At 50.6% G+C, this 14,621-nt stretch overlaps 1 protein-coding gene across 7 annotated transcripts in view; it reads right to left on the reverse strand.

Annotated features, from left to right (window-relative positions):
• Positions 1-321: 321 nt before the first annotated feature.
• nlgn1 (neuroligin 1) overlaps positions 322-14,621 on the reverse strand; it is a 232,129-nt gene continuing 217,829 nt past the window's right edge. For 4 of the 7 annotated variants that reach the window (XM_035416131.1, XM_035416136.1, XM_035416134.1 and 1 more), the window contains 3 exons: positions 8,410-8,622; positions 4,968-5,757; positions 322-1,450 (listed from right to left, as the gene is read on the reverse strand). In XM_035416131.1, the coding sequence (XP_035272022.1) occupies positions 622-1,450; positions 4,968-5,757; positions 8,410-8,622 (1,832 nt within the window). In that variant the 3' untranslated portion in view covers positions 322-621. The remainder of the gene's footprint in view (positions 1,451-4,967; positions 5,758-8,409; positions 8,623-14,621) is intronic. The other 3 variants (XM_035416137.1, XM_035416135.1, XM_035416132.1) reach the window with 1 other exon arrangement.

The following is a 14,621-nucleotide window of genomic DNA, read 5'->3' on the forward strand; positions in this document are numbered from 1 at the left end:
TTAGCATGTCTCCGTTTGTGCATATTCTCGAACAGTTTCTCTTTTTTTTTTCCTTTTTTGTGTGTTGTTTTTTTTTAAGAGTATATCACCTTAGCTCCGCCTCCAGGTGGGAATTCAGGGAGCTTCCCACGGCCAACAGACTCATCTCCCAGTCGGAAAGCTCAGAAAGCTCCTCCTCTTCCTCCGCTCTTTTCCTTCTCCCTCCTTCATTTCGCCTCTCCTGGTTTTTAAATTTTTATTCCTCAAATCAGACAACATACATCCAGACACATTCCCAAGACCGATCCAAGTGAGTCTCGCCAAAAAGTTTACCCAACTGTGTTTTTTCCCCAAGGGTACCAGAGACCAAAAAAAAAACTATCCTTCGCGATTTGTTTTTGTAAATTTTAGTTTTCAATATTTTTGTATCTATTTGTTTTTTTTTTTACACAATATAAAACGATGAGTCTCCCTTTGAACCTTAAACGAGATTTCCAGCTGCCACCCCCCCCACCCCCTCAGAAGTAGTTTGCGGGACCTAGAAACGTTCCTGGAATCTCGTTTGGGTCTCAGTGGGTTTTGTAAGTTTGGTGGTGGTGGGGGGGGCAGGGGGGGGGTTGAGTGTGCCGTAGGTCCCGCTGGCTATACCCTGGTGGTGGAGTGTGAGTGCGGGTGGGGGTGAGGCAGTGTGTTGTTTTGTCCGCTGGGGGCGAAGGGGGTGCTGAAGGGGTGAAGGGTCTGCATCCCGGACATGGCGTTGGGGATCATGGTGATGGTGTTGGGGGTCATGAGCGGGATGTCGTCGGGGGAGCGGCGCATGGCGAGCGTGTAGTCGGGCGGGCAGGCGGAGCGCAGCACCACCTCGTGGGCGTGCCCGGCGTCGCAGCCCCCCCGCTCCAGCTCGCCGTGCTTCACCTGCAGGGACATGATCTCCTCCTCCTGCGTGTGCGCCAGGTCGTTGGCCGCGCTCCGCTGCGGGCTGCACCGCCGGTGCACGTCGTGCCGCCGCTTGTCCTTCTTGTAGTACAGCGCGGCGAAGGCCAGGATGTTGAGGAAGAGGAGGGAGGCGCCCACGGCGATGGTGACGCTCAGCTCGGTGGAGTAGTCGCGCTGGTCCACCAGGAAGGGCTGGTTCTGGCTGTCCTGGTTCTCGGTGGGGAAGGGCGTGGGGTTGGGCCGCTTGGTGTTGGCGGGCATCTTCTTTGGCGTCCTGGCGGTGACCTCCGGCGGGGGCACCTTGGTGGTGGTGGAGATGATCTGGGTGACCTCGTTCAGGCTGTGCAGGTGGGGCACCAGCTCCAGCCACAGGTTGACCTTGTTGGCACGGTAATGCTCTTTGACGCGAGGCTTGAGCCCGATGTGCAGGTACAGCTGGTCCTTCTGGTTGTAGCGCGTCCAGGCCACCTCCTCGAAGCGGTTGGGCTTGGTGTGGATGAACTTGGTGTCCTGGGGCACCGGCTGGTTGGGGTCACTGCAAAGACAAAGCAGGCGGGGGGGTGGTTTAGAACAGGTGACCATGAACAGCGCACACTCACACACTCATTTATACTGACAGGAAAATGAGGCTTCATCAGAGTGATCTGTGGAGCTATCACATTACTCTTCACTTTTAACCAATCATAATGTGTCCTTCAGATTTTTCAGTTAGTTCAGGGATTAAATAAAATATGGATGAGACCATTATGATGTCACCATACTGTGAGGACACAGAGAGAGGAGCTCCACCAATCACAGACCACATTCAGCCTCTGGGAATCCCTGTGGGAATTACCAGGAAGTTTCCAGAAAGCATCCACCAATCACCATCAGAGTTCTTCAACGTGTAACCAATCAACATTCTTTCCCAGCAAACTGTGATTTTATTATCCCTCCTTTCAGACCGAGCCGCTTATGGATGACTCATTATAGCTCCGCCCATTATGAGAGGTTAAGGACTCCTCCCCTTTCCCATCATGCTTTAGACCCCCACCGCCCCCCCCCCGCCCCCTCCCCCTCGGCCCGTGTGCCCTTGGGCTCGTAACGACACGCGGAACATGCCGGAGCATGTCATAAACAGGCCTTTCCCATGCAAAATGGCCGCATAAATCTGAGGGCCGGGCCCGAGCGGCAAGGCCGTTGGCGGTTATATATGAGCCTCATTAGCGTCCCGCCGGCCCGCGCTAGCCGCCGCCGCCGCGCAGAGAAACGGCCGCCGTCCCTCACCGCTCTCCGAAGAGCAATCACACGCGCGCAGGACCTGCTGAAGCGCGGCGCGAAGGACGCTTTTATCTGCTTCAGCAGCGTGTCACCGTCTCCCAGCAACCACCTCCAAACACCTAACGCCACCTCAGAGGAGGCCCCTGAGCACCAGGCCATACTCACAACACACACCTCTGAGCACCAGGCCATACTCACAACACACTCCTCTGAGCACCAGGCCATACTCACAACACACACCTCTGAGCACCAGGCCATACTCACAACACACTCCTCTGAGCACCAGGCCATACTCACAACACACACCTCTGAGCACCAGGCCATACTCACAACACACACCTCTGAGCACCAGGCCATACTCACAACACTCTCCTCTGAGCACCAGGCCATACTCACAACGCACGCCTCTGAGCACCAGGCCATACTCACAACACACACCTCTGAGCACCAGGCCATACTCACAACACACACCTCTGAGCACCAGGCCATACTCACAACACACACCTCTGAGCACCAGGCCATACTCACAACACCTGCCTCTGAGCACCAGGCCATACTCTCAACGCCTGCCTCTGAGCACCAGGCCATACTCACAACACACACCTCTGAGCACCAGGCCATACTCACAACACACTCCTCTGAGCACCAGGCCATACTCACAACACACTCCTCTGAGCACCAGGCCATACTCACAACACACTCCTCTGAGCACCAGGCCATACTCACAACACACTCCTCTGAGCACCAGGCCATTCTCACAACACACTCCTCTGAGCACCAGGCCATACTCACAACACGCTCCTCTGAGCACCAGGCCATACTCACAACACACTCCTCTGAGCACCAGGCCATACTCACAACACGCTCCACTGAGCACCAGGCCATACTCACAACGCCTGCCTCTGATCCAATTACTGTCGCCTCAAACGCAATTTAATTACCGCAAATCTCACACGCAGCCAGAAAGGATAAGGGCTAATGCAGCTTTAAACAAAGGGAAAAACAAAAATTTAGGTGAGCATCGGGAGGAAAGAAAATGGAAAATAAGTTTATAAAATAGCAAGGAGGCTGGAGGCAGATCATCGCAGTATTTCTAGAACTGGAACAACAGTATGATACAGGGTCTTTGTCACTATCACTGTGAATATTTAATCACAGTGATAATAAGCAATAACACACAACAACCATACGAAGGTATTGTGCTGTAATAGGAGTGTTTTCATGATTCAAAATCACCTGTTAAATCAGTCTGAATTAATATACTACTGAAAATATTTCTAATTTTGTTTTTTGTTTTTTAAATTTAGGAAGTCTAAACTGTTTCTGACCTGTGAGTCGGGTCTGCACATGTCAGTGTGATTCTACCTGCTATTAAACCAATCAAACGCTTTTCTCCTTATTAACCAATCACCTGCTCCTGTGACCCTCTCAGAGAAACTGCCAGGAACAGGAATGTAAACATCAATAAATGTATTAATTACCTAACAAAATGGAGTCTGTGAGTAATTATACAATTAATATCTCACCTGTCTGCTTCTGACATCTACGACAGAGGCCGAGTGGCAAATTAACAGTTTGTTACATTTCAAGAGCTGAGACAGGATTGTACGTGCAGTTTTGAGATAAAGGTCCTGCACCATAGCATCGTTATGTCTTAAAAAAGGGGTTTCAGGTGATGCCATCTGCTGTGTGAAACAAAACTATACAAAACATAACTTAGAGAAAGGAATCTCATGCTAATTCCAGTTTCCAGTTTTAAAGGGAATAAGAGATTCCTGCAAACTGCATTAAATGCTCCCAAGCAGCTACACTCAGGCAAACACTGTTCCCACCAGCCCGGCCAGAGATCATCCTCTTAGTTACAGATACGAGCATGTTTACTGTAATGTCCCGCCCATGTGCATCTGCACTCACCCGGTCTTAGCGTGTTTAGCGTGTTTACAGTACTGGCCCGGTCTTAGCGTGTTTAGCGTGTTTACAGTACTGACCCGGTCTTAGCGTGTTTAGCGTGTTTACAGTACTGACCCGGTCTTAGCGTGTTTACAGTACTGACCCGGTCTTAGCGTGTTTACGGTACTGACCCGGTCTTAGCGTGTTTAGCGTGTTTACTGTACTGACCCGGTCTTAGCGTGTTTAGCGTGTTTACTGTACTGACCCGGTCTTAGCGTGTTTAGCGTGTTTACTGTACTGACCCGGTCTTAGCGTGTTTAGCGTGTTTACTGTACTGACCCGGTCTTAGCGTGTTTAGCGTGTTTACTGTACTGACCCGGTCTTAGCGTGTTTAGCATGTTTACTGTACTGACCCGGTCTTAGCGTGTTTAGCGTGTTTACAGTACTGACCCGGTCTTAGCGTGTTTAGCGTGTTTACTGTACTGACCCGGTCTTAGCGTGTTTACTGTACTGACCCGGTCTTAGCATGTTTAGCGTGTTTACAGTACTGACCCGGTCTTAGCGTGTTTAGCGTGTTTACAGTACTGACCCGGTCTTAGCGTGTTTAGCGTGTTTACTGTACTGACCCGGTCTTAGCGTGTTTAGCGTGTTTACTGTACTGACCCGGTCTTAGCGTGTTTAGCGTGTTTACTGTACTGACCCGGTCTTAGCGTGTTTAGCGTGTTTACAGTACTGACCCGGTCTTAGCGTGTTTAGCGTGTTTACTGTACTGACCCGGTCTTAGCGTGTTTAGCGTGTTTACAGTACTGACCCGGTCTTAGCGTGTTTGCTTGTTTACAGTACTGACCCGGTCTTAGCGTGTTTGCTTGTTTACTGTCACGCCCGCGTACCCCAGTACTCACCCGGTCTTGGCGAAGTTGGTCCAGTAGGTCATGACGACGGCGCTGAGCATGACGTCGTTCTTGGAGAAGTTGCAGGGGAAGAGCTCGGTGGCGCCCACCATGGGCAGGCCGAAGACGTAGGGGATCTCGTCGCCGTGCGCGGCGTCCGCCCAGGCCGGGACCTGCTCCGTCTGGCAGTGGTGGTAGAAGGCGTAGAAGTAGGTGGGCGAGCCGAAGCTGGAGTGCAGGTCGGCGGTGGCCACGGCCGGCGCCACCCACTGGTGGTCGGTGAACAGCGCCAGCAGCGTCTTGCGTCGGGTCTCGGGGTTGTGCCGGTCGGCCCAGTCCGTGTACATGAACTTGATGGTCTCGCGCAGCACGTCCTTGCCCTCGGGGTAGCCGTACAGGTCGTCCACGAAGCTGGACACGGCGTAGTCGAAGTCGTTGGCCTGCACGCCGTTCTCGTTGTCCACGATGAGCTCCACGAACTTCAGCCCCTCCCCCTGGTTGACGCCCAGCATGATGTCGTAGTTGAGGAACTCGCCCTGCTCCATGAGGATCTGCGGGTCGTCGGGGATGACGTCGCCGTCGATGACGGGCCCGAAGGCGATGTGGTAGCGGGCGGGCTGGATGTCCTGGTCCACCAGCTCCTTGTAGTGCTTCCGCTGCAGGCAGTCCACCAGCCCCACCGTGTCCTGCAGGTTGCAGCCCACCTTCCGGGCCAGCATGCGCGCGTACTTGGCGGGCTGGAAGCTGACCGCCCAGCTGGAGAGGGCCGTGCCGCTCTGCGCTATCGCGCGCTGAAACAGTCCTGCAGGGGGCGACAGGGAGACACCGGCCTAAAAAACAGCGCACCCCCTGCCAGACAAGACATGCTCACACTCACAAGCACAGGGACAGGACAGTGGACGCAGAACGCACTACCACACACTACCCCCCAAAACCCCCCACTCTTCCCCCCACCCTCTCGTTTACACGCTACAGGCCTCAGACACACTACCACACACTACCCCCCAACGCCCTCCCCCCTCCCCCCCTCGTTCACATGGTACAGGCCCATCCCCCAAACACCACAACCCCCCCCCCGCTCACACGTTACACGCCTCAGATACATTATCACACACTACCCCCCCACCCCCAAACACCCCCTGCTGCCCTCTGTTCACATGCTACACCCCCCCCCCCCCCAAAACCCCCTCCCAAACCCCGGTCTAGACGTGTTCCCGGTATCATATCGGTGTTGTCAATCACCCGGGGAGACCGATGTGATCATCGGATAAGCCGCTAATTACACGGCGAGCGGCGAGCGGCACGTTTCTGCGCAGGAAGCGAGGCCTTCGCACGGAGCCTAATTGAGCTCACGGCTGCTTGTGCACACGCACAGCTTTAATTGCACCCTGACAATCAATTATCTCCTAATTGACAGCAGTGCCGTTTTCAAATGTATGGAAAAGCACGTGTGGAAAATAATAATACTAAGGGATGAAGCGACTTAGCGTTCAACCCAAAGAGTGAGTAAATATAGATTTACTGCAGATAATCCCATGAAATGCAGCACAAGAAATAAACACTCAAACAACCCCGCGGTACTTACACCTTAACAGTGCTGCTGTGAAAATCTCACTGCACATCTCACACACACGCGCATGCGTTTGCACGCATTTCCAGAAATTAACGTGGGCGTAGAATTAATAAAACGAGTTCTGTCTTCTCTGCTTGTTTATAGTTCAAGTGGGGAGATAAAAGTTTAAAAGTTTTAAATAAAGATAAAAAAGTCTTTTTGGTGCGTAAAGCCAGTCATGGTTCGGGGGTTAGGGTTCGGGTTAGCAGGGGAAACTGGCAGATGGATATTTTGGAAATTAAAGAGACGCTCTACTTTGCCATGACAACAAGCTGGACCAGAGGAATCAGCCCCGCTGCTGCACACAGATCTTTCACAGTAAGAGTGCAGGGTCAGCTTCGATAAGATTCAGCCAAAATGTCTACTTAATTTCATTAATTTTTTTAAAGCATAGTTCTAGAAAACACTGCAGCTTTTTTCATTTTCCTGTGTTCATACTTCAAAAAGCTGCACATTTAAATGTGTTTTGTACACAAACACAGAAATGTTTTACTTATGGAGGCCTATGAGTAGAGAGTTTTGAAAGAAGGAAACGCGTATTTTCGGGTGATGCGTAGTTAGACGCGTCTCTTTCAGATAGAGACGGATTGTTTATAGAAGTTCGGCACATTTGCGTTGCAATGGTAAACTTCTTCCTTTTTTCTCTAGCGTGCTGTTCAGTCACATTTATCGCAGATTCAGGAAACAATGTGGTCTTGCGCACCATGGGATTCTTGTGCTGTTAATCCACAGGGACTCTAGGCTGAGAGCAGGCGTGTCACAGCGGCGTGGAGTCGCATTAAAGGTACAGTACCGCTTTAAAGGGACAGCGCTCCACACTCCTACTGTCTGTGTTCTCTCGGGACTACCGATCTTTTCTTTCTGAAAAGCTGTGCTGCTAAATTTAGAGGCGCAGAAGCAACAGACTGATACGGACAGACTGAAATTAAGAACTAGAGAAGCCTGCCTGCCATCTTTGGCGCTTTGACAATTTTGGATTGTGCATGTGACACGTGTGTAACACATTACTCCATGCAGTCCCCTTTTTTAAGACCTGAGAATTCTGCAACAGGCGACAAGAAGTTAAATCCCCCTTCTTTAAGGAGCAGGATCCTTAATTATCAGGTCTCTCTAGGTCCCTCTCACCCGCCGCCCCCCCCCCCCCATGAGGGGCACAGAAATGAATCCTCACTGCACCAGTGAAATCCATCACAGGTTTATTCCGTGTAATACATCGCGCTCGTCCCCCTCTGATCTCCGGCAGAATTGACAGATTGATTTTTAAAGGACTGGAGAGGAGAGATGAGGTAAAAAAAAAAAAAAAACCCCTGAGGATTCTGGGTAACAAATTTCAGAAGTCCGCAAAGAGATATTCTGAGCGCGTTCCGCAAGAAGAGAAGAGAGTGATGTTAACGCTGAAACCGTGAACATGCAGAACAACGGGCAGAGAAAAGGACGGACAGAGAAAAGGACGGGCAGAGAAAAGGACGGACAGAAACGGCGAGAAATAATAAGTTTAAATAATCATCTGAAAAACACAAACAACCCCAGGAAGCCGTAAAAGAGACCCCTAGCTTCCCCTTTTTTAAAAAACCAACAGCTCCACCCCCCCCTTTAAAACCTGCACCCCCCCCATTTAAAACCTGCAGCTCTCTCCCCCCCTTTAAAACCTGCAGCTCTCTCCCCCTTTTTAAAACCCACAGCTCCCCCCCCTTTAAAACCTGCAGCCCCCCCCCCCCTTTTTAAAACCCGCAGCCCCCGCCCCCCCCCCGTTGTTAAAACCCGCAGCTCAAACCACAGCTCAACACTCAGGCGAAGGCATGCAGACACCAAAATTGTCAGAAGTTGCGACCTGCATTGTACCTTTGGTTGAATTGCTCCAGCGGTTACCTTCAGAGTAATGGGACAGGGTCAGGAGGTTGACACAGGACGCGCCGGCCCCGGACCCGAAAACCGTGATGCGCAACGGGTCGCCCCCAAAGAAGGCGATGTTCTCGCTGGTCCAGCGCAGGGCCTGGATCTGGTCCAGCAGCCCGTAGTTACCCTTGGCTGCCTGGTCACCTGTACTTAAAAAACCTGAAAGACAGGAACACAAACAGAGGGGGGGACAGGTGAGGCCCCTGAACCACTTCACTTAACAAAGTAACAAGCCGCATTAATAACCCTGCTGGTGTCCATGGTTACCGCTTTAATTCCCCGCAGTACATTCAGTGAGTACAGGATGCTAAAAATACACTGCATGGCCAACAAAATGACATCCAACATCTCATACAAAATGATGGGCATTAATATGGATTTGGAACACCCTTTGCTGCTATAACAACCTCTACTCTTCTGGGAAGGCTTTATACTAGATGTTGGAGCATTTCTGCAGAGATTTGCTTCCATTCAGCCAGAAGAACATTAGTGAGGACGGGCACGGATTGGGAGATAAGGCCTGGATCGCAGTTGGCTTTCCAACTGATCCCAAAGGTGTTGGCTGGGGTTGAGGTCAGGGCTCTGTGCAGGCCAGTCAAGTTCTTCCACATTGTTCTTAACAAAACTATTTTGCTGTGTGCCCGGGGGCATTGTCATGCTGAACTGTTGGGGAAGCACAGAATTGTCTAGAATGTGATTGTATGCTGTAGCATTAAGATTTGCCACCACTGGAACTAAGGGGCCTGGCCCAAACCATGAAAAACAGCCCCAGACCAAGGGGTGTCCAGATACCTTTGGTCATACAGTGTAGATATAATATCACAAAGTAAATAACAACCTCACCAGACGTGATGAGGGAAATTTTATTAGCTTCTTCAAAACTTTGTGTTAAGTTTTATTAAGGGAATAAAACCATTTGAATGTGCATAGTTCAATTTCTCTAAATCATTCATCCTGTTTCTGATGCTCTGATCAGCTCTTAATAAAATAAAAATACTTTATATGTTTAAATCAAACCGGGGCCAGTGAGGAAAGGGCTGAGTATCGCATACTTCAACATGCAAAACCAACAAGCTTGCGCCTTTAATATTTCTGTGCAATAAAACAGGAGTTATTAGTCTATAAAGTCAATTTAGGGAACGCTACGCAAAATATAATTTCAGAAATTCAATTTTAGAGCAGACAGATCCAAATCCATACTACATAAAACATTTTATGAGAAAAATAATAAAGCTGGTCATGTATAGATAACCTAATGCTTTTCCCCATTCCGTGGGATTTTCACTTGAAGACTTCCGTGAAAATCAAAGTTATATTCAGAACATGAATAAATAATGTTTCCACAAACGTATGTGTTATAAATAACCAGGAGGTGCAGATACACCTTATCAGGGTGAGATTCACCGTTATCTTCACTGTTATACTCTAAAAACACAAGCACATAAAAAGTGTGCTATCAGACACACGTTTTAACCTAAGCACAGGTGTGACAGGGAGGGATTGGGTTAGTGTTAGGGTCACACAGGCACTGACCAGCAGCACTGACCAACACACAGGCACTGATCAGCAGCACTGACCAACACACAGGCACTGACCAGCAGCACTGACCAACACACAGGCACTGACCAGCAGCACTGACCAATACACAAGCACTGACCAGCAGCACTGACCAATACACAGGCACAGCCCATCTAACACTCAGGACCTACACAGCAAACCCAGGGCCAGTAAGATGCATGTGGTGGTGTTGAACCCTGAGATGTTCCTGTCTTTACTCCACTCTGCTCCAGGGGTCAGGAGGGTCTCACCTGTACCTGCATGCTTGTGATGAATGGGGCGTGTCAGTCGCTAAAAGCGCCTTTTAAAATCGCTTTTCCTCAGCCCATGGGGGGGGGGGGGTAAAGTGCTCTGGCGGAGTACCTACATCACACACATCCGCTGGGTAAACTCACACACGCGTGACACACGGAGAGGAAGGGAGGGGGCCAGGAGAGCGGTGTTTCCAGCGCTGATACATTTATTACCTGTCAGAGAGCGCACCTGCTTTTCTGCTTCTTCCACATGTACCTCCCAGTGCTGGGGCCACCTGTGTTCATGAGCCAAGAGCCACCTGTGTTTACCCCTGTGCAACCTCTACCTGTGCTCTCTGTGTAACCACAGACCTGTGCTCTCTGTAATTACAGACCTGTGCTCTCTGTAACCACAGACCTGTGTTCTCTGTGTAACCACAGACCTGTGCTCTGTGTAACCACAGGCCTGTGCTCTCTGTGTAACCACAGACCTGTGCTCTCTCTATAACCACAGACCTGTGCTCTCTGTAACCACAGACCTGTGCTCTCTGTAACCACAGCCCTGTGCTCTCTGTAACCACAAACCTGTGCTCCCTGTGTAATTACAGGCCTGTGCTCTCTGTGTAACCACAGACCTGTGCTCACACATAGTTTACATTCTTTCACACAATCCATTTATACTGCTGGATATTTATACTGCAGTTATTCAAGTGGAGTATCTTTGTTCAAGGGTACAATGGCAGGGACCCATGGGGCAGGGTGGTGGGGGCGGGGGGGGGGGGGGGTTTAAAGCTCCACTCCCCCAGCCATTACACCGCACCATCACCTCCCATTACATCCTCTTTTGCGCTGTACACACGCGTTAATATTTGTGAAAGCACTTCTCCACTCCTGAATCCCCGGGGGTCAGGCCAGGCCTAACCTTCCGCCACAAATCAGACGCTGTCTGGGAACTAATTCTGCTGAGATTAGAAACCCATTTGCAATGCGGATCTGCTGCAATACAGCATTTTTAAGAAGGTGCTTTGACAGGTCTGTTATTCGCGGAACATTTTCTGAAACATTTCCCCACTCCTCTGTTCAGAATGAGTCCAGCAAAGCGGTTTTACCCCCCAAAACAACTTAAAGGAGATCAGCGATTTACATCTTATCCAACTGTCCAAAAACATAATAGGAAAACAGACAGAGTCAATAACATATCACATATACCAGGGACTGCAGGCATTCTCTATTATGCTCTATAATAAAAATCTATCTGAAATGTTTGATGAAAGCAGTGTTGTTAAGGGTAGGGCTGCCAGTTTATCTCCAGATCCACACGGAAAATCTGAGTCTCTGCAGCTCCTGTGGGGCTGCTCTATGAATAGCTAAAGGAAAAAAAGTGCCTGAATGTTTTGAGAAACAGCGATTTCCTGCATAATTGAGGACATACAGCCACTTCCGCGTTATCTCCGACCGATTCCGCATTGGCACCCTTCGATTAATGAATGGCGAGACCGCGCTAGTCATTTGCGCTCGCATATTAGGCGCCGTCCGTGAAAAATTACTGATTAAGTCGAATGAGACCGGTGGAGCACCGGCAGAGGCGTTTAATGGCAGCTCCAATTCCCCTCAACTCTGATTTCCACTCTAAAAATGCGCCATTACCGGTGAATTCGCATTCTAAATCAGAGAGCATGCTTTTGCCTGCGTACATCAATTTTACAGTCTGCCATTCAAACGGCCTCTCTCTCCCCCCCCCCCCCCCCCTTAGCCGTAGCAGGAGGGTTCCTGACAGGCCCAACAGGCCAATCAGAATTAGCCCACAATCAGCCAATCAGAGTGAAGCCTGAGGCTCCCTATGCTAGCCCGTTACCTGCACTGTGAGGCTGGGAGTTAGCTGCACTGCGCACTGCACCAGTGCGATGAGTTCAAAGGTCATAACCAGAAAACACAGGGGAAAGGGGGGGGGGAGCCTGGCCTCGGTGAGAGGAAGGGAGCGCACTGTGAGAGTGTGCGGGTGTGAGGTGTGGTTACACACAGCTTCCGCACGTTAAAGAAAGGATGAATAATTGGGCACCGCTGGTGACTGCTGATGCGCTCGCTTTGTAAGAGAAGCTGCAGATTTTCCCCAGGCGTTTGATCATGGCTTGCAAACGATGCCACTTACACGCAAGATGAACTTAAAAGTGGAGCCTGTCCCACTTATCAGAAGCCCGGCCTCTCCCCCTCCCACCCCCCAGACGCCGAAAATTAAACAAAGAGAAGTCAGACACCGGCTGCTCACCAAAGACAGGCTTCCTAACCAACACAGACCATCACAAACCAACACAAACCATCACAAACCAACACAGACCATCACAAACCAACACAGACCATCACAAATCATCACAAACCATCACAAACCAGCACAAACCATCACAAACCAACAGACCATCACAAACCAACACAGACCATCACAGACCATTCACACTCTGCAAGCTGGAGCAGAACCTCTCCGTCATTTAAAAAATATTTTTCTCTCTTTTATTTCTTTGCAATGAAGCCTTTCTTCCGATGTGAAGTAAGAAATAAAGAAAGAGAGAGAGAGAAAGAGAGAGAGAGAGAGAGGAAGCCTAATAAAAGCCCCAGTCTGGCTCGGCTCCTGACGCGGGGGTCTGCAGGGAGGACGGTTTTATTCTCCCCTCCTCATCCAATTACAGCGAACCTTCGCCTCCGCACCAGCCCCGGCCTCGTCCGTCAGAGGAAATGAATCACTCCGCCACGCCGCCGCCGCGCTCGAACCCGCTCATTTGCATCCGCTGCCTTCCCCCCGGAGACCCATTTACCTTCATTATTTGGGTTCCTCCCTCCCACGCCTGACTAAGTGGCACGCGTCCCCGTCTCCCCGCCGCACAGACCCCCGTTCCGTATTTCCTCTCATTTTTAACAAACGGTGTTTCAAACGGCACAGTGCGTGTGTGTGTGTGTGTTTTATTTTATTTTATTTCGCCCAGTGCAGTTAACTAAATAAAAACGAGCGCAGATTAAACCGCCTCCCTCCCTCGTGACCCCAGCGCCGGGAACCTGTCCACCGCCAGTAAAACTCATTTCACCCACAGCTGCCGCAGGTCAACAGGACAGGAAGGGAGAAGAAACAGTCTCACGCCCCTCAACAAATCTGTCTTCCGACTTTCAGCACCACTTGACTGCGCAATTTCAGCGGTCACGTTCTGTGGTCTCCGTTTCCTTCTGCGTAATGAGCGGAAATGCAGCGGGAGGCGGGCATTTTGCCTGCATGTTGCTGAACAACGCCCATATTTCTGCACCTGTAGGGTACACAGTCATAAGACAAAACCGATGAGCCCAACGCAAAATCAAATGAGAAGAAGGGAAACTGCATTGCAGTTACGTTTGAAAAAAAAAAGCCTCCAGTAGACCTGGGCTGGTAAGTCTCCAGTAGACCTGGGCTGGTCAGCCTCCAGTAAACCTGGGCTGGTAAGCCTCCAGTAAACCTGGGCTGGTCAGCCTCCAGTAGACCTGAGCTGGTAAGCCTCCAGTAAACCTGGGCTGGTAAGCCTCCAGTAAACCTGAGCTGGTCAGCCTCCAGTAGACCTGGGCTGGTCAGCCTCCAGTAGACCTGGGCTGGTAAGTCTCCAGTAGACCTGGGCTGGTCAGCCTCCAGTAGACCTGGGCTGGTCAGCCTCCAGTAGACCTGGGCTGGTCAGCCTCCAGTAGACCTGGGCTGGTAAGTCTCCAGTAGACCTGGGCTGGTCAGCCTCCAGTAGACCTGGGCTGGTAAGTCTCCAGTAGACCTGGGCTGGTCAGCCTCCAGTAAACCTGGGCTGGTGCACAGTTCAGCAGAGCGCCCTTTGCTTAAGTGCTCACTGAAGGTTGCACCGGGAGCCAAACCCTGAAAAAGGGGAAGAGGAAGAAGACTGAGGAAGAAAGGGAGTTAAAAAAAACACACTGGTTCCCAGAGCAACACGTATGTGTTCAGCTCTAAATTAAAGAAACGACACTTCAGCCCATGAGCATCTAAATAATTCCTCTCTCTCTCTCTCTCTCTCTCTCTCTCTCTCTCTCTCTCTCTCTCTCTCCCTCTCTCTCTACAATTGAAAAGCAAAGATGTTAAGTGTCTCGGTTTCGCCTGGAAGAGCACATAAAGAGGATGAAAAAGAAAGATTAAGAGAGAGAGAGAAAGAAGAATGAGAGGGAAAATGCTACCCCCATGTGATGTGTAAACTGTCAAAGAGGCTTTATCCTCCCAGTCCCTTCCAAGGTGAGGAGACGCAGTGACGCTCGGCAAGTCCTTGAAGCGATCCGTTTTCCCGCTCCACGTTTTCCGTTTTCCCGCTCCACACTTTCCGTTTTCCCGCTCCACGTTTTCCGTTTTCCCGCTCCACGCTT

Source organism: Anguilla anguilla, chromosome 4 (genome assembly GCF_013347855.1).
Source record: "Anguilla anguilla isolate fAngAng1 chromosome 4, fAngAng1.pri, whole genome shotgun sequence".
NCBI classification, from domain to species: Eukaryota; Metazoa; Chordata; class Actinopteri; order Anguilliformes; family Anguillidae; genus Anguilla; species Anguilla anguilla.